Source organism: Symphalangus syndactylus, chromosome 8 (assembly GCF_028878055.3).
Source record: "Symphalangus syndactylus isolate Jambi chromosome 8, NHGRI_mSymSyn1-v2.1_pri, whole genome shotgun sequence".
NCBI classification, from domain to species: Eukaryota; Metazoa; Chordata; class Mammalia; order Primates; family Hylobatidae; genus Symphalangus; species Symphalangus syndactylus.
The window spans coordinates 36,106,248-36,127,486 of NC_072430.2; the positions used below are offsets into that span (position 1 = coordinate 36,106,248).

At 36.1% G+C, this 21,239-nt stretch overlaps 1 protein-coding gene across 7 annotated transcripts in view; it reads left to right on the top strand.

Moving 5' to 3' along the window:
* The window catches only part of CEP128 (centrosomal protein 128), a 636,715-nt gene that overhangs the window by 325,301 nt on the left and 290,175 nt on the right, over positions 1 to 21,239 (top strand). For all 7 annotated transcript variants that reach the window (XM_063644064.1, XM_063644067.1, XM_055288555.2 and 4 more), the window contains one exon: positions 14,690 to 15,040. In XM_063644064.1, the coding sequence (XP_063500134.1) occupies positions 14,690 to 15,040 (351 nt within the window). The remainder of the gene's footprint in view (positions 1 to 14,689; positions 15,041 to 21,239) is intronic.

The window sequence follows — 21,239 nt, forward strand, 5'->3', positions numbered from 1 at the left end:
GCAGCAGTTTGTGGTGGGAATGTGAACAGCTGAAGTTCTCTCACTTACTCTTTTTCTGTAATACCTATACCCGCTGGGTCTTCAGCTCATCCCAGTTGAGCTGGTCTCTTGGTTCTTGTACCTTGTTTGCCCCTGGTGTTTCCTGAGACTTCTCTGTTAAACTCTAGTGTTCTCTCCTCGATGTTCTATTTGAGGTATGAGAATCTATTTGTAATTTTGGTTCTTGCTTCTGTAGAGAGCAGATGTCTGTGGCTCTAGTTAGCCATCTTGAATTCAAATTGACCTAAATTTTTAACTTTAATAGTTAATTTTACTTAATTTAAACATAAGTAGAAATTAATAGGTAGCAATGTGATTGGATGGTGTGAAATTGGGTTAGGAGCCATGTCTTGAATTCTTAGTGGCATAGAAAGTACCCTGATTTTACTTTAATTATTTGAATATTGGGTGGCTTTATCGGGGAGGTGTTGATGCATTTTATTGAGGGCCTGATTAAAGAAAAATTGCCCAAAGCTACCCCTTTCTATGTCTACTCGAATCAAAAAAAGATTATTATATTTATTTGAAACAATATTTATTTTTGAAAAACAAAGTCTCTCATCTATATAGCTTTCGTTAGTTTCTGTTTCCTCCTCATGTTTAAAATAGAAAAATTGCTTTCTTCCAAGTGCACAAAGTTACTGTATTATGTAAGATAATGTGTCTATTCTCTTTCAAATAAATCATAATGCTCTATAATGATGTAAGGCAATAATATTAGGTGTTATGTTACATTTAGTTTCTCTCCCTCAATGTTTGTTTTATATTTCAGAATAACTTTTTTTTTTAAATTGATCTGTGTAATTTCTCTTAGTCCTCTCTGCTGCCACATTAATATTGGTGAGATATAGGTGTATGTCTTTTGTTGATACTTGCTTTGGCCTATTGCATTTCATAGCAAATGTATAACCAAGTTGTTCTACCTCAGTCAAAAGCAGTCTCAAATAGCAATCTACTTTAAGCAGAAGAGTTTTATCCTATTTTTATTAAAATTTTCTTCTCCCACAGTGCCTACTTTAAACATCAGAGTTGCAGTATTAAAATTATCAGTCTAATACGGTGTGAGATAAATTAAGAAAACAGAAATGTACTTTGAGATATGTGTTCCAGGGTCAGAATTTCCCTCATGCATTACTGAGGCCTAGATGTTAATTGCATGTCCCTTGTGTTTTAAGTTAAACACTCTGAAGAAATGTGTATTTAAAATCTTCCATGTAGTGAACATCTAGTGAAAGAGAAGTTAATATTTTATTTCTTCCCAAAGAGATGAGTGTATTTAATTAATAGAACATGATTTTCTGTAGTTTGCTTAAGTTTAGTATCATGTTTTATTAAAAAGTACAAAGAGGTTGTATGAAGCCTCTCGTAGGATTTGTTTAGAAATAACTATTTTTAATCACTAAGACTGAAGAACCTATTATTTGGGATTGATATTGTTTGTGTGTTTCTGCTCCATTTGGCAGAAAGAAAATGATCGTGGTATATGTGGTCAAAATTAGAATGATAGAGAAGACAATAGACTATATTTTAAAGGAATAATATTTGGGATATGATTATTACCATGGCTTCTGATGTTTTATTTGTCTGTTAATTCACTCATTAAGAATTTGAATCAAGTTTTAAAGATTGTTAGTAGTTTTTCTTGAGTTGAAAAGAATTGACTAAAATTTAAATATAGTATTCTGCTTTCAACCAATCACTACTTTAAAAAACACCATTTGAAATGGTATGGTCTCAATGAATGATAGCCTAATTTAGCTTCATGTAGGTATAGTTCAGGGCTCCCAGACTTCCTTTGATTGATTTGAGTTCTTTTATTCAAAGAGACTTGCCTTAGTTCTGATTGTGGAAGATTGATTACTTGTCCTCTCAGTATCAGTTCATGAAACACTCAAATTAAACTGAAATGAATAAATTCAGTTCATCAAGACATGCAAGCGTATGTCAAACTAATTTCCCAATAGAGATGTGTAGGGGATGGCTTAATTGAGAATCTGAAAATTTCAGGTAAAATTCCATTAAATTTGTTAATTCTTTAGTTTATTCAATAAAAGCAAAACTTTATAATGTCAGTGAGGGGTTAGTACTGGAAATAGAACTGCTCTAGTGTTCTATTAGTAAGTGTTTGTAATATCATTGGCAGACTTGGTCCTGCTTAGGCTTCCAGGGATTGGGAAGCTGCTGCTGCAAAGGCCTCTTAGCTAGGACAAAGGGCGAGATCCACCACAGAACAAAATAAATAATGTCTGTATGACTAGTAGCATACAGTATGACCATACTGTATGACTAGTATGCCCAAATTAGCAAGAATATGGTCCCTGCCTCATTTCCACATTCCAGGTCTCTAAACATTGCATCTAATTGACAGATCCTAATTTTTATCCCAAAACCTAGCTCAAGAGAGTGCTGAGTATCCAGTGTTGGGATTTCCATATGATAGGAGAATATGTTAGAGGGAGGTGGCAATGGGGGCTGATTGCTATTGGGTCATACACGACAGTACCAGTAATCAGGTTTTCTTTTAGTTGAAAAACAGGAACTTGCGTTGTATTTTTCATTGCCCTTGAGCAGCCTTGTGTCCATAGTTGGCACCCAAGTGAATGTCGGTTGAATTCATGTTAATGTTAATATCACATTTATAAATACATATACACACATCGATAATGTTATATGCAATATACAATTTCTTTGAAGATTTTTTTAAAGCATCTACTCCATTTTAGCTTAGTTAAAACTAAATCATCTCTAAATGCAATTAACTGGTCACAAGGAAACTGTAAAATGTCCCAACAAGCTAGAAGTCAGTTGAATTTCAATAAATACAAAATAGGAATACTTTTTGCCCTTGCGTCAGCTATTTTTCTCACTGTGGTATTTGTATCCCATTTAGATGCAGCATTTATATTCATTCAATATTTTCATTTTGTCCCTATTTTAAAGAAGTCATATTTTGGGCAGGGATTAGTTTAATTTTTGTTCATAGGGTCAGTATTATAGATAATTAATTGAATTATATTTCAAGTGGCATTCTATCATTGGCTTGTCTACCACTTATTAGCTTTAATGTTACTGCATTTCCCTTGGAAAGGATGGAACTTTATATGCCTGTGTTTGAAATATAATTACCATTGCAGTATATGATGTTGATACATTTAGGCAATTGCTACTTTTCACTGTACTGTGCTTCTGGAAACTGTCTTAGGAAACACATCATTGCAGTTTGGTTTGTGTGTTTTTATATAAGAAATATTGTAATTAATTGTGTGCATACCAAGGTTTTGTAAACAAAACACTTATATTAAAATGAATTTTTCATTAATTCAGTTATAAAAACTTGTAATTATTTAAAAATGATTAAAATTTTAAAATTATTCTTTATGTTCTGTAAAATGAGTAAAATGTAAACATCCACATAATTTTGCAGTACATGTGTTTATTCTAGTATACTAAAAAGTGTGTTTTATATATATATGTAAATATATAAAAATGTAACGATAAATCTACAACTATTGTATCATGTATATGGTATACCAATAACTGACAGTTTAGCTAGTATAAACATTAGAATAATAATTTATGGTTAATTTTTTTGTCCTAAAATTTAGAAGAGGTTTTTTCAGATACCATAAAACTGGGAAAATGGAATAAATTGAACAAGTGGCTTTTTTTCTTCACTAATGTTTCAGGATGAAATAGAGGCTTTACAAATAATTGATTTTCCATTTGTCCTGTCCCTTATCTTGGGATCTTTCTTTTTAAATGTTGTAGAGTCAAATTAATTTGCAGTCTTACAAAAAGCTTTACATGTGAATATTTGGGAGCAGTGTCTTGTTGATCAGATTCACATGTTGATCTTTTTCCTCTTCCCTATTTTCCTCTCCTTTACTGACACTGGTGTTAAGGGAACTTTGATCCTGAAAGAAGATAGTACTAGGCATACTTTGGCATGAATGGTGTTGGGAGCTGCGTGACTTCCGGGATTGGCTGGCATGGGAATTCATTTTATTTCCTCCACCTCTGTTTCTGTCTCTTTTTTCCCCATTGCCCGCTCTTTTTAATACTTTTAGTAGTAACTGTTAAATTAACTTCTTTTGTTTCCTTAGCCACTACCTACTTTTTTTTTTTTTTTAACATAGGGCTGTTGTTTTGAAGAAAGTATCATTTCTTTCTTCACCATAAAATCAGATAAAGGCACTCCTGAAGTGTTAGCATATACTAGGCAGCATAAATTTGGAAGAGAGGCAGGATTTGAAATAGAGCACAAAGAATGGCTCATATGTATCACATTTTTTAAAAATAACTGTTAGATGTCTGTCTTGCCTACTAGGCCCTATGGTTCTCTGGAGCAATAGAATACAGAAATATGCTATCTTATTCATCTTCATGAATAAGATGTCTCAGCAACTAGGATATTGCTGAGTGCAGTAAATATCTATTGAATTGAATGAAAACGTGTATTGTCTTCAGAAAAACTGACAAATGCGTTCTTTTCTTTTTCAGTCTTTCAAATGCCACAGTTTGTTCTTATGTATGATAAGCCAGCTCCATTGAATTTGGCTGCTGAAATTCAATTCAGATGAGAAAAGAATTGGTTCTAAAAGTCCATTCCTGTTTAAAAGAATTATGTTCAATTATTTTTAATGTTGCCATAATATTTAATATCCTAGTGTTAGCGTAAAGTCTTTTGGTGATTAATCTTTCTCAAGCACATACCTAATCATGTTATTCTCCTGCTAGAAAACCTTTGAAAGCTTAAACTGGATTTCAGTATCCAAGTCAATTTCTGACCTTACTTTTCTTTTTTTAATTTATTTCTTCTAAAAAATAAAAAAAAACGGGATACATGTGCAGAACATGGAGGTTTGTTACATAGGTTATATGTGTGCCATGGTGGTTTGCTGTACCTATTGACTCATCCTCTAAGTTCCCTCCCCTCACCCCCTACTCCCAAACCGGCCCCCCTGGTGTGTGTTGTTCCCCTTTCTGTGTCCATGTGTTCTCAATGTTCAACTCCCACTTATGAGTGAGAGCATGTGGTGTTTGGTTTTCTGTTCCTGTGTTAGTTTGCTGAGGAGGATGGCTTCTAGCTTCATCCAGATCCCTGCAGAGGACATGATCTCATTCCTTTTTATGGCTGCATAGTATTCCATGATGTATATATACCATATTTTCTTTCTCCAGTCTATCATTGATGGGAATTTGGGTTGATTCCATGTCTTTGCTATTGTAAATAGTGCTGCAATAAACATACGTGTGCATATATCTTTATAACAGAATGATTTATATTCCTTTGAGCATATACCCAGTAATGGGATTGCTGGATGAAATGGTATTTCTGGTTCTAGATTCTTGAGGAATCAACCTACTGTCTTCCACAATGGTTGAACTAATTTACATTCCTACCAACAGTGTAAAAGTGTTCCTGTGTCTCCACAGCCTCACCAGCATCTATTGTTTCCTGACTTTTTAATAATTGCCATTCTGACTAGTGTGAGATGGTATCTCATTGTGGTTTTGATTTGCATTTCTCTCATGATCAGTGATGTTGAGCTTTTTTTTTTTTTTTTTTTTCGTGGAGACAGAGTCTTACACTGTCACCCGGGCTGGAGTGCGGTGGCACGATCTTGGCTCACTGCAACCTCCGCCTCCTGGGTTCAAGCAATTCTCCTGCCTCAGCCTCCCAAGTAGCTGGGACTACAGGCACCCGCCACTGTGCCCAGCTAATTTTTTGTATTTTTAGTAGAGACGGGGTTTCACTGTGTTGGCTAGGCTGGTCTCAAACTCCTGACCTTGTGATCTGCCTGCCTCAGCCTCCCAAAGTCCTGGGATTACAGGTATGAGCCAGCGCATCTGACCAATATTGAGTTTTTTTTTCTTATGTTTGTTTGCCACATAAATGTCTTCTTTTGAGAAGTGTCTGTTCATATCCTTTGTCCACTTTTTGATGTGGTTGTTTGTTTTTTTTTCTTCTAAATATGTTTAAGTTCCTTCTCAATAAATGCATAAAAGGCCTTTGGTAAAACTCAACATCCCTTCATGTTAAAAACTCTCAATAAACTAGATATTGGTGGGACGTATCTCAAAATAGTAAGGGATATTTATGACAGACCCACAGCCAATATCATATTGAATGGGCAAAAGCTGGAAGCATTCCCTTTGAAAACCAGTATGACAAGGATGCCCTCTCTCACCACTCCTATTCAATATAGTATTGGAAGTTCTGGCCAAGGCAATCAGGCAAGAGAAACAAATAAAGGTATTCAAATAGGAAGAGAGGAAGTCAGATTTTCTCTGTTTGCAGATGAAATTATTTTGTATTTAGAAAACCCCATCATCTCAGCCAAAAAAGTCCTTGAACTCATAAGCAACCTGATCTTATTTTTTAATCTCTCTTTAGCCCTCTCAAGCTATTACTTGTCATAATCAGCCACCAGTGGTGAAATCTGTTGCCCATGTGTTTTTTGGTAGTGAATGTTCATTTCCTTTCCATAAGTGACCCAATCTTTTCTCTTCTTCACATTTTAGTTTCCTTCTTTCTCATGTTTCATTTCTCTTCTTTCTGAGGTCTTGCTGAACAGAGTAGTTTGTCTTGAAACCTACTAACTTAAATCTGGTTTCTACTAGTTAACAGCAATGTCTGTTCTCTCCTGCTCATTCATATTCACCCCCATCAGTACTTATACTGAAGTACTTCCTCAGTGCCTAACCTAGTGTCTTTAATGTAGAAAGGAATAAGTAAGTAGTCTATGCCTGGTTTAGTTTTAACACAAGTCAACCTTATCCTGTGATTTTTTTTCTCAGTTCACAAACATGTAGGAAACACCTCTGCATCAAGATCGTATGATTCCTATCCAGGAGTTCCTCTTGTCTGGAAGGAACATGGCAACTTAGTTATTAAAGGGTTCATTTGAATAGTATCCAAGTCATTATCATAGTGAAGTGGAATCAATATCGGATTGAATATTAGGGACCTGTGTTTAGTCCTTTCTCTGCCAAAAACTATCTGCCTTATCTTGGATTGATCACTCTTCCTGTCCCTCAATTTCCTGATCTGTAAAATATAGACATTGGATTATGTCACTAATTCTAACATTGTTGCTAGCAAGATATAAAAAGTTATCTTTATTGAGTTCCTAAAATGTGTCAGTTACTCTTTTGGGTGCTTTATCTTCATGTAGGTTATCATTCCTCTGGAAGCCGGTGTTATTGAGTCCATTTTATAAGTGACATTGTATCGGGGAAACCCGTCCCCAATATGTCAACGTAGGTTCTTTCTATTTTCCATAAGAAATAAAGAGAAAGAGTACAAAGAGAGGAATTTTACAGCTGGGCCATTGGGGGTGACATCACATATCATTAGGACTATGATGCCCACCTGAGCCTCAAACTAGCAAGTTTTTTATTAAGGGTTTCAAAAGGGGAGGGGGTGTAAAACAGGGAGTAGGTACAAAGATCATATGCTTCAAAAGGCAAAAAGCAGAGCTTCTCATAAGGGTCTAACAAAGATCACATGCTTCTGAGAGAACAGGACAAAGGGAAAAAGCAGAACCACTGATAAGGGTCCAACAAAGATCACAGGGCAAAGGGTAAAAGCAGAACTACTGATAAGGGTCTATGTTCAGTGGTGCACGTATTGTCTTGATACACATCTTAAATAACGGAAAACAGAGTTTGAGAGCAGAGAACTGGTCTGACCACAAATTTACCAGGGCGGAGGTTTTCCCCACCCTAGTAAGCCTGAGGGTACTGCAGGAGACCAGGGCGTATCTCAGTCCTCATCTCAACTGCACAAGACAGACATTCCCAGAGCGGCTGTTTATAGACCTCCCCCCAGGAATGCATTCCTTCTCCAGGGTATTAATATTAATATTCCTTGCTAGGAAAAGAATTTAGCGATATCTTCCCTACTTGCATGTCCGTTTATAGGCTCTCTGCAAGAAGAAAAATATGGCTCTTTTTGCCCAACCCTGCAGGCAGTCAGACCTTATGGTTGTCTTCCTTTGTTCCCTAAAAATCGCTGTTACTCTGTTCTTTTCCAAGGTGCACTGATTTCATATTGTTCAAACACATGTTTTTTTTTTTTTGAGACGGAGTCTCGCTGTGTTGCCCAGGCTGGAGTGCGGTGGCGCGATCTTGGCTTACTGCAAGCTCCGCCTCCCGGGTTCACGCCATTCTCCTGCCTCAGCCTCTGGAGTAGCTGGGACTACAGGTGCCTGCCACCGCGCCCGGCTAATTTTTTGTATTTTTTAGTAGAGACGGGGTTTCACCATGGTCTCGATCTCCTGACCTCGTGATCCACCCGCCTCGGCCTCCCAAAGTGCTGGGATTACAGGCGTGAGCCACCATGCCTGGCCAAAAACACACGTTTTACAATCAATTTTTATACTTAACACAATTATCACAGTGGTCCTGAGGTGACATACATCCTCAGCTTATGAAGATAACAGGATTAAGAGATTAAAGTAAAGACAGGCATAAGAAATTATAAAAGTATTATTTGGGAACAGATAAATGTCCATGAAATCTTCACAATTTATGTTCCCCTGCCACAGCTTCAGCCAGTCCCTCCGTTTGGGGTCCCTGACTTCCTGCAACAATGTTGCTTTGGTTCACGAAGGGTAAGCACCCTTCTAAGGTCACAGGATAGCAGAGCTGGGATTTGAACGCAAGCCTGAGTGACTCATTCTGTTTCCATGATATGTCACTGTCTTCCTAGAGATGTGACTTTTGAGTCATTACAGTCTGGCAGCTTTCTCACTTACCCTTACAAGTTTCTATACAAAGTATGTAAATACTATAAATGAAAATGATTATTTAAAATATGCATTGTTTATCCTGGTTTATTTGGGGGTAGATTTTCCATTTTCGATATATGTTTTTAAATGTTCACCAAGGTGCCCAATCTCTTGTGTGTGTTCACTGTCAAGTGTGAGTAGAGGAAAAATTGCATTATATTATATTGTACTTTCATTTCATCAGTGAACAAATTAGTAGTTATTGTTGCCGCCTATATGGTAGTCTACTTTATGTCTCTTAAACCCTCATGGAAAATGTTTTAAATGCAGGCTTAGCAGTTCTTTTCTGGCATTTGAGAACTTGGAATGATAAGTAGTTTTCTATGCTGAAATAAAGTTTTACTTAATAATAAGGAGAATTTACTGTGTCTAGAGTACAAAAAATATAGTTTATTTTGACCGCCTGGTTTCTGAGAGTCTAAAATTTTGCTCCATACAGGTAGATGGTGCCCAAGTGACCATCCCCTAATTAAAATGTTGGACACAGTGAGCTTTCCTGATAGATTACACTTTATATGTGTTGTCAGAATTCACTGCTGGAGAAATTGAACATGTCTTGTGTAATTTCACTGGGAGTGGACTCTTAGTTTCCACTGGACTTCACTTCATGTGCCTTTTTCTCCTTGCTAATTTTGCTTTCTATCTTTCCTCTTTAATAAATCTTAACATAATTATGACTGTAATATGCTGAGTCCTATAAATCCTTCCAACTACCAGCAAACCTGAGACCTTCAACACAACTACTCATCAACATTTTTTCCCACTTGAAGAAAGAAAGAGAAAAGAAGGGGAATTGAAAGGTATAAAGTTTTAGATTTAGATGGAGCTTTTATAAGCCTGTTGGCAATGTATGGGCAAGAATTTATGTTAATATGGATATTTCTGTTTTTGAGTTGTTCCTGTTTTTGACACTGCTTATATAGTGAGAAATAAACATGGACTTAATTAAGTGATATGAAATTTAACCATTCTGCTTTAGTGGCTGAGATAATTTCACACAATCTAAATATAAAAAGTTCTTCAGTGTAGAAGATGCCTTCAGGAATATATAATAGTAATAATAGAACTGAAAATCATTATAATGGAATAAATAAGAAAAATGCTTTTCATTTAGCATTTCATGTAGTGCATCAGGAAAATAATATTTACTACTTGTGCCTTAATATTTACTATAAATACCCTGAAAGCATTTATGCATGGATTTATTATGTGTTTGTACACTTATGTGCTCTATGTATATGTTCATATGTATGTGAGTGAGAGTGTATGTGTGTTGGGAATTGATATGAGGGTTCTGTAGTATAGTCCTTTGATTGATGTGGGATAAATATTTATTACAGTTAGATTTTTCTGATTGGTTGAGGAAGATGGATTAAAGAAATGCCGAAACAATGGCTGAATAGGATCCTTAGGAGAATATAGGAAGGACCTCTCTGATGAATTTTACCTGGAACATAACACAGGCTGATAGCAAAGCAGTAGCTACTGATAGTTTCTAGACTCAGGGCAGTTAGAAGAGGTGTTCATCCAGGACAAATTCAAACCTGCTTTCTCTTGAGTAGTGAAAACCACAATTATTTACAAGAAGATCCATATCTTTTTCTGTTCATTTACGCTCACATACCCAATCAATGACATGATCTTTTCAAATATTATTCAAAGTGAATTATTGCACTTTGCATGTTAATATAAGAGTCCGCAGTTTTTAAATGTGAGAACAAAAGAGTTTGCCTGCATAAGCTCTGGGCTTGAATGTGTTAATCCTGTGCTCCCTGTTGTTGCTCTGTAATTACAGAAGAATAAATAACCCTGAACTTACTTTGCTTCTGGGTTCAAGTGAGTTGCTGGAGAAATCCAAAGAATTTGGTATACTCTTGGGCCCATTATAAATTTGAGACTATCTAACTAGAACCTTATTTCTGTTTGTTATCTTTTAAACATCTATCAGTTGTTCATTTCCTCTTTTCCTACAGTGATTATTTTAGATCTTCTCACTATTAAAATACGCAATTCAGCTCATTTCCATCCTCCCTCATCAGAGAGCCACTTTCCTGCCATTTTAGTAGGACCACCTATTTGTTAGGAGTTGGTCCTCAGATAAGTTTACTTCTTGACTTGCTAAATTTAAGAGGCCTGTGAGATTTCTAAGTGTAGAAAGTTATGAAGCCATTAGATATTTGAAAGTATGGAGATGAGGGGTTAGTATGGCTTCTGAATGTAGGACTCACTAATACCTACTAATATCTGTCTACCTAAATACTCATCTACCCAAGGGTATTGTGTAGGTGGGATGATGCATAATACTGGAATTTTATAGAGTTATTTAGATTTAAGAGGCTAAATGGTAGAAGAGACTCAGGAAAGGAGATTATGAAAGAAGAATAAGAAGATAGAGAACTAGTGAGAAGTGGTATTATGAAAGTTAAGGAAGCGGAGAGTTAGAATGAGCAAGGGGTTATTAACAGCGTCACATGCTACAAGGAAACTAGGTGAAGGAAATTTTTTTTTTTTTGGACTGCATCTCACTGTGTGGCCTAGGCTGTAGTGCAGTGGCGGAAGCTCAGCTCACTACAAACTCCACCTCCTGGGTTCAAGCTGTTCTTATGCCTCAGCCTCCTGAGTGGCTGGGATTACAGGCGTGTGCCACCATACCCAGCTAATTTTTGTGTTTTTAGTAGAGACGGGGGTTTCGCTATGTTGCCCAGGCTGGGCTCGAACTCCTGGGCTCAAGTGATCCACCCACCTCTGCCTCCCAAAGTAAGATTTTTAAAGAGTTATTGTATTTGGCTGTAGGTGATCTTTGGGGATCTTGATGAGAGCTGTTTTCATAGTATGATGGAAACCAGATGTAGTGAACCAAGTGAACTGAAATAAGGTTGTGGGGGCATCAAGTATGGACCACTCTTTCCAGGATCTTGGCTTAAGAGGAAGATGAGTACATGGTACTGAGTAGAAGATAATCTAGGGTTAAGGAAAGTGCTTTTGTTGGTGTTGTTTTTCTTTTCTTTATTTTTTAAAATCTTTACTGTTAGTTTTTGAGATGAGAGAAGCAAAGCAGAATAGTCAAGTAGGAAAATCGCAGAGATAGGCTATTTGTCTAAGGAAGAATCCCCTTTCCTTGGGGGCTGGAAAAGAGAAGAAATTGACCATTGGTAAATTTTAAAATACTACAAGTAGGACGTATTTGGGGTATCCTGCACTAAATGCCTGCCCAATTTTACTTCTGAAGGAGGAGCTATAGTACGTATTAAAACCAAGGGTAAAAATGGTAGGGTCGGAGATAAGACTTTTTGTTATAATGGCCCTTGTGTGAGCTGGGTTGAGGCATGTGGAAGACTTTCTGGGTGCCAATGAGTTGACTGTCTGTGTGGTCACATCAACTGATAGTCCTGTGTGATTTTTCTCACAGAACTCAACCTGATGTAGGAATTAGGAATTTTTTAAGTTCACCTAGAGTTGGTGTTTTGTTGTTTATGTTCAGTGAATGAACAGTTTAAAGAGAGAGTCTAGATGTAAGCAAGAGATTGGCTAAAGTGAAAAAATACAGTGTTTGGGTTAGAGAGCCAGGATTTAAAGCTAGCAAAAGAAATCTCAAGGGAATGGTCATCTCCTTGACAATGAAGCACAGATAACACAGAAGGAAGAGGGTGTAATAGCTGATTAGATTGGTAATTAAATCCAGAGTTATGGGAAGAGGGTGGAGTGAGGAACCTCTTGCTTTAAAGGTGGCAGTTCTGATAAAAAACACCAAGATAAAACCATGGCAGTGGGTGACTGAAGAGGCATGGAGTTGGGGTCATCTGAGAATCTGGAAGTTTAGCAATAGGTTGATAACATGGGCTCTAGAAGCAGACTATCTAGGTCCAAATCCCTATGCCCTCACTTATTAGCTGTGTGATCTTGAGCAAGTTATTAACTGCAGCAAATGTTGGTTGCTTTTTACTGAAATGGGGATAATAGTGTCTCATTTTAGATTTGTGTTGGAATTGAATGAGGTAATTCATATACAGCATTCAATCTCTGGTATAACTCGAGTACTCAATGCATTTCAGTCACAGTCATAGTTATTTGATTATTATTGCTAGCTCCTTTTCTTTTAAATCTCAGCTTATACATCACCTCCTATGGGAGACTCTCTGCAGCCACATTGTAGTCTATAGACCCCTTTAGGTAACTCTCCATCATGTGTTAGCACCTGGGACTATCTAGTATAATTTAGTGGTTAGTGAGAATACCTCCCTAATTAGAGTTAGTTTCTCTGGTATTAAAACTATGTCCTATTAATATTTCTATAAACCATATGCTTGATGAACAGGAAGTATAATCACTTTCTTTCCAAGTATTTGTTGAAAAGAAAAATCAGTTCCATTTCTCTTTTGATCAGGAATCAGTTGATTGCTGCTTGTTAATCAAGTTGATTTCTGGCATATTGGTAAAACTTTTAGAATAAGAGCAAAAGGTAAACCACAATTACAAGGGTTTTCTCATCTTATTTTAGAATTTTCTACACACAGAAGTACACAGTTCTCAATTTACCATTTGGGTGGATGAAGCATCTTCCAGGCTGCATTGAATTTAGCAAACTGGACAAATGCAAACCTGTTGCCCAGAAAATGAAGCTTGTTTTTGAGGCATTTAAAAAAATGTTTGCCATAATGTCAAACCATGATTTTAATCATGAGGAAAATTATATGTAACCTTATTTGAGCCATAAATCATGGAATCTGGACCTGGAAACTCTGCTGTTGGGGCCAAAGGAGCTTGGTAAATGTTTCTAGTTTCATTTTCTGGACCTTAGTACAGTGGAGATGTTATTTATTGTTTATCCAACTCACAGCCTCATTCCAACCCCTTGAACCCATTCTTATTTGGACACATGACCTTTTTATGTTACTTTTGTTGCCACTAAGTATTTGGAAACTAAGGCTCAGGAGGGGCAGCTTATGTGACTCATTGTAAGTGCTTTATTTCTGAATTTATCACTTTCTTACAAAGCTTTACAAAAGTGGCTTAATGTTAATGATTCTTTAATTGCTTAATGTTAATGATTATTTGTATAAACTTGCATGAAACAATATCTTCTCATTTTTAAACTTAAAATAGATATTTACTTATTCTTAAAATATGTATTAATCATGATGATTTAGTGTAATTTCCAAATATATAATCACCATCCTGGCTTTAGGGAAGCTAGGCTGAAGGTTTTTTTCTTGATTAAAGAAATATTCAAAATAAAGTTAAATTAAGTGTATTTATAAATCTGTACCATAGTGATTCATATCAGCTTGAGATAAGTGCTTCAATGTATAATATTATGTTGGTTTATCTGGAAATAATGTATAAACACTTTATTGGGAACCTAATGTTATCTATGCTGATGTGTCTGTCACTTTATTGTTACTTATTTTTATTTTTTTATTATAATTTTGTTTTGCTGCCAGAAGGCAAAATATTATATATGATTGCTACTAATAGTTCTCTGATAACCTGACAAATTTTAAAACATCGATATTTCTTCAGCTGGACAAAACACTAGGTTGTTACTAAAATAATGCACATTGTTTGCTTCAAAAGTGCCTTCTATTTTAGTGACAGCCAATTGGAAACACATATTTTCCCTTTTTGGATAATAAAATAGTCCAAGAAAGAGGGAATATTTGTATAAAAAATTTTTCCCAACTAATGTGGTTATAAAATACAAAGAAAAGGACTCATATTTTCTAAATTGATTGCTAATGAATTTTAATACAGATGATTTCCATTTCAGTGACATTAGAGATTCTTGTTTGATGATATGCTACACACCCAATTTTGACAACGATTTGTTCCTAATGTTTCGCATGCCTTATTCCTAGAATTTAACACGTGAACTGGAGAATGGGGAAAAACAGCAACTGCAGATGTTGGATCGACTTAAGGAGATCCAGAATCACTTTGACACATGTGAGGCCGAGCGTAAGCATGCTGACCTTCAGATCTCAGAGCTGACTCGCCATGCGGAGGATGCAACCAAGCAGGCTGAGCAGTACCTCAGTGAGCTCCAGCAGTCAGAGGCTCTGAAAGAGGAGGCGGAGAAGAGGAGGGAAGACCTGAAACTGAAAGCTCAAGAATCCATTAGGCAGTGGAAGCTTAAACATAAGAAGTTAGAGCGAGCGTTGGAGAAACAATCTGAAACTGTTGATGAACTGACAGGCAAGAATAATCAGGTATAAAAGCCACATTCCTAAGGAAGGGTTTTCAATGTGACCCAACAATTCATTCATCTATCCTTTGAAAAAATACTTGAGTGCCATTCTGTGCATATAATCAATATGTCCTTGATAGAAGAATCTTTATTTCTTGGCTGTTTCAAAGTACAAAAGTTAATTTTTAAGTATTTTTTACTTAAGCCTTTTCATAGTTTAATATTATGTGGCTTTTCAGAGTTGGCCCATAAATAGATATACCCCTTGCCCCAGTTTAGGTGTAAGTTTCCTAAATTGAATTATTGTTTAATCTTCTAATATTCCAATGGAAAAAAAATTACTAAATCTTTGTTATTTTCACACAACTTTCCTCCCAATGCATTTATTTTAAAATCTCATTTATTTATATATTTTCAACTAGGTATTGGTTAGAAAGAAGCATTTAAAAAATGCAGTAGTTGCTAGGGCCATTTACTGGCAGCAACTGTGATGGGCTTACTTAAATGCGTGACACTGAGGATCTCACTGACTGAGCAGTGTTATGGGATCACAACCCTCTTCAAGACTTTGCTTTTATGCCCTTTTGATAGCAACAAAACGCATTTCACTGATCTGTGTATGCATTTCACATTATCTTTTCTCTTGTATAATCAGTTACTTTAAATGGATTTTATGCTCCTATGTTGATTCTCATCTGATATATCTTTGGGTTGAATTAAACCCAGATGTTTATAAGATAATAAGCAGGAAAGTCGTGATTGATTTTTATCCATGTTTATTCTTGGTTTATCATTTGTGCTTTGTCATTTGTCACTTGTCGAGAACTCTGTACATTCCAAAAGAATAATCATTTGGATAAGTTGACTTTCTTTTAAAAGAAAACAAAATGTAGGGCATTATATTTATAAAATCAATTTTCAGCATTTAAGAGTGACTGATGATTATTTCAGATGAGCTGTCATGGAAAAGATGCTTTATCTTTTACATATGAATTTCTCGGACCTATAGAAGATGCAAGAAATGATCATTTTGCACTCACTGTGGATTGCTTTTCATTTTAACCCATCTGACACATACTGGGTGGCTGGTTGCCCTGAAGTAAAGCAGTTCTAAAGCTTTCAGACTTGTGTCTGAACTGATCTGATCCCAGGAAATTGCTCTATCTTGATTATTCTGTTGTCAGCCTGATCTGGCAACTGGCTCAATGAGCCTGACTGTAAGGTAGGTAGGTAGCTAGCTAGAGGAGTGGTTGAGGGAATTGATTGATTGAAAATCTCATTTAGAGATTTTACTTAATTAGAAGAGATTTAGAAGGGTCCATGTTATCATACAGTAATTCCAGTCCATGGTGCTGAGACTTTTCTGGGTTGAGTTTTCAGAATATTAAAAATTGTTTAACAATCATTTCCCAGAATACTTCCAATTATTTTTATCACTTAGCATTACTAATGATAAGCAAAGAAGCAGTTTTGAAGTGATTGCCACAGTTAGGGTCGTAACACAATGATCACAGCAGGCATTGTAATTTCTCCTTTAAAAGCCTTAAAAATTAATGCAGCATGTTGCAGTTAGAGCAATGGTTTTTCAAGGAAAAAGAATAAGAAATGTGCTCAGTAAATCTGTGATGTGGAAATACATGGTAAATAATTTTGGAAAAAAAGTTTAAAAATGTATTACTGAATATTATTTCAAAGGGATATTTAATTCTTAATAAAATCACAAAGCCACCTTAACACATTTGTAATACAGCTACTTTCTTTTTGATTTTTAGGGCTAATTATTTTCAAAAAGTAACTCCAAGGTATTTTGGAAGGGTGTATTAAAATAAAAATTATACTGATTTACAAATATGACATATTGTAGCTTAAAGAATAAATTACTTAATAAGTAGCCTTACTGAGTCATTTTATATGCTCATATGATGCTCTCCTCATATTTTCGGTATGGTTCTGTGTCTACCGCCGGTTCTCTTTTTCTAGCATAATTTATTTTCTGCTTTAAGATTTGTTACTTAAAAAACATACAAAACGGCAAAAGGCTTTTTTTTCTCTTAAAAATTTCTCTGATTTATTTCTTTTTTCCTGCTTTTTACATTTCTGGAATCTTAGTAAGATTATCAGATATATATCATATTACAAAACTACTTCATTACTGAAGGATGTGTAATATCAAATCATATATTGCTGCAGGGGAAAAAAAAAGAACAAACCCAGACAGATCAAATTGTATACTTTCCTCAAAGACAATGAAATGGATATTTACATCAGGGAATTGTGGTGTACTTCAGGGATATGTAGGTAACACATATTAGGAGACTGAAAACTTTATAGGTACAATTAATCTAGTCGTAAGTTGTGGTATTTTTGCGTCTTTTTTTCTTTTAAGGTACTGTTTGAAATTATTGGTTTGTACAGGTGCTTTGAAAACAATAATGGAAAAGATTGGACTCCAATCATAGTATATGCTTTTCTGAATGTTTCCAATTTTTTTCATATTCTTTTTTAATATGGATAATGGGAATACTTTCTAGGTTTTTTTTGTTGTTGTTTTGTTTTGTTTTCGTTTTGTTTTGTTTCCCCTGCTGAATTGGCAGAATAATTGGCTTGCTTATGTATTGAGCTTTTTGCTTGATAGTATTTCACTTCAAGAATCTTAAATTACCATCTATTCCTTCTGTGTATTTCCTTCCTGCTGACAGAAAAAAAGAGTTATATGTAATATATGCTATCTTGTAAAATCTGAATTTTTGAATGGTTGAAAGTAAGAAGGATCAGTGCCAAAGTGTATGATTTTTTGAATGCATATGCAGTCCTATCACATACAGTTCAAGAAATGCTAGAGTATGTATTAGTATAATTCAGCCATCTGCCTGCATTTTCCCTCACATGCAGGTAAAAAAACAAAACAAAACCACAACAACAACAACAAAATTGAGCAATCCCCTCATCTACCTTTTAGTTAATTAAAAAAAAAAAAACAAACTATATATATAATACTTTGTGTTCAGGTCTTTGAGGAGTTGGCTTCTGTTTCTATAATTGCCATGGTTTTAGATAGTATCATTCTTTTGGCTTCACACAGCTATTTTCAGGCCTTCTTTCAGTAATCTTTGCTTTTACCCCTTCTTTGGAAGCTTGGTTTGCCTGGTTAGAACATTCTTTCCCCATTTTTGCTCTTGACTGCTGGCTATTTTTCATTTATGCCCCTACATTTCTCAAGGATTTTAGCACTTGGCTTTGCATCAGCCTGTTTTGTGACATTAATTCTTGCCATCATCCTTGGTAACTTCAAAGTTCAAGTCTGCAATCTACTGAAGTCTGTATCCTTATAATTCACTAATGTCTTATTTTATAGTGACCGTCACTGAAATAATTCTACTTCAGCATCTAATTTCTGTGTTTAAATTTTATCTTCATCTGTAGTTGTTTCATGTCCAAGCCTTCAGTTCCAAAGCTCAGTCTCTGATCTTTCATAATTCTTCTATTCCCTACGCCCTAGCTTTTTTAACTATTCATACCCAATTTTGATCTTTCTACATTCCTCTGGTTTACTAGCCAGTTTCTGGATTCAGTTTTTTTCCTGTCACATTGGACTTCATTGACAGTTACTTTGATGTTGTTCTCATCACATCTTCAATTTCTTTCTTCTCCCTCATACCTTTTACCGATTTCTAATCTGGAGTCAACCCGACTTTCCACTTTTTCCATTCCTTCTGCTTAACAGTAACAGCAAAACTTCCATAGAAATATCAGTTGGCTTCTATAGTATTCATGGTTACCTCCTCCCTCCCCCTATCCATTCCATTCAATAATGAATGTAAGACCATCACTAGGTACAAAATTGCAGAGAGCTGGAGCCAGAGCTTTGACATAGTGTGTCTGGAGCAGTTCTGCCTGGAATGATTTTCTTGTCGTGGTTTAAGCCATTTCGGATTGGGATTTTCTCTTACCCTCAGCAGAAAAAATTCAAGTTTGTGTAAACTTTGAGTTCTAGAAATAAGGAGCTATAAGTAAAATAAACTAAATTGTAGAATTTACTGAGAGGAGAAGTAGGGTAAGGGGCAAGAGAGGATCATATTGTTCTAAAGGGAAAGTTGGTAAACCTTGCTATGTGGTTGGAAGCAATTGGTTTAAACAGAAATCATTTAGGGGCATTGATGCTGTGAATAAGAGGATAGTATTAAGTGACTGGTAGGAAAACTTTAGGATGTTGGAGTATGTTGTGTACGTATTTCAGCCTTCAGTAAGGTCTTACAAGAGAAAAACAAGTTTAGGTTGAAACTGGTCTGTCTAAAAGCAGAGAGTTTTGTTCGTTTCTGTTTGGTTGTTTAAGGTGGGGAGCCTGAAGTCTGCAACCTATAATACAAATTGCCTATGAGTCTGATAGTTTGGAACCCCTTAGGTTTGGAAAAGCCAAATTATTTATCCAAACTGAAATTAGTGCAAGCACAAGAGGGAGTCAGGAAACAAACAAACAAAAAGAGATCCTGGCCAGACAAAGGGGACCCAATTCCACTGTTTTGATTTGCCTCAAGATAAAGGCTATTCAATTGAGGGCCCTGGGTATGTCCAGGGTATTGAGATGGCAGTAAAGACATTGACATTTTCAGACTCAGAGAAAGTGCCTAGACAAAATCTTAAGCTGTGGCTACTAGGCAAGCAATTAACCAGAATCAGATCGACAGAGCTTACTTTTTAGTATCTGTATTGCCAAAGAAATTCCAAACTCGACCCACATGGTCTGTGACTGTCTGCCCTGTGGCTGTCACCCTTGTCAGGAATTGATGTGAAGCTTGGAACACTGCAAAGACAGCAAAAGATGGAGAGTTATAGAGTAGCAGAGCCTGAGCTTTGAGGGATTCTTCTTGAACCATCCTATCTCTGGACTTCCTGTTATGTGAGAAAAAGAAATATCTTTGCTTTTTAATCCAACTTCAGGAAGTTATAATATTTCATAATTAAAGACACTTTACATGGTATGACTTCATTATGAAAATGCGATTTTAATCCTCAGCACCGCCTATAAGTCTCTCAACTCATGCCAAAGGGGCTAAGTTATCTGCTTCAAACATATATCACTATATTGAAGGCCCCTACCCTTGCTCAGTCCGTCCCATGCTATCTTTACAGCCCAAATTTTATTCTATCAGTTTTTGTGTTCTCTAGTTTGGTAAGTAGAATGACCCTCCCCAAAGAAGTCATCCTAATTTCTGGAACCCATGAATATGATAAGACATTACTCCTGTGATCACATTATCTGGATGGGCCTAATCTTATCACATGAGCCTTCAATAGAAGTTTTTTTTTTTTCTGGCTATTGAGAGAAGGGGATGTCAGAGAGAGTTGGAGCTTAGGAAGGATTCATCAAGCTGTTCAAGCTTTGTAGATGGCAGAGTCCATGAGCCAAGGAACAAGGTTGGCTTCTAGAAGTTCAGAATAATCGCTGACCAAAAGCTAGCAAGGAAATGGGGACCCAAAGTCCCACAACTGTATGGAAACAAGTTGTATCAGAAACCTGAATGAGCTTGGACATGGATTCTCCTGGGAACCTCCAGACAAAAGCCCTGGCCAGCAGATACCTTGATTTTAGTCTTAGGAGGCCTTAAGCTGAATACCTTGCTTGGCCTTTCAACCTATTGGAAGCAGTGAGACAAAAAATGTGTATTGTTTTAAGCTACTAAGTCTGTTGGAAATTGTTATGAAGCAATAGAAAAATAATACATCTACCCTTAGGCTCATCCATATTTCTCCTACCTTACATTGTTTTGAAAGTGAACTCCTTCATCTGTGTTCCAGAGTTCCTTCGCTTCAGTTATCGTGTCTTTTCACAGTAGAGACGGGGTCTTGCTATGTTGCCCAGACTGGTCTCAAACTCCTGAGCCAAAGCCATCTTCCCGCCTGAGCCTTCCAAATAGCTGGGATTATGGGTGTGTGCCACTGGGCCTGGCTCTTTTTACAGTTTTGATCACTACCTTGCATAAACACCTCCCTGAGACCCTAGTACCTCCTCGAACTTAAATTCTACTCCAACTTTTTGTTTCTCCTTTCTCACTAATCTTCATCACAGTCTTATGAAATAGCTATTATTATTTTCTCTAGTAAGAGAAATGATTTCCCTGAGGCCATAGAATTGACCATGATTGAACTGAGAATCAAATTCTCTTCTTTCTGGTCAGAGCTCAACTGCTTATTCACCTCCTTTTATTAGTTCTCATGTTATC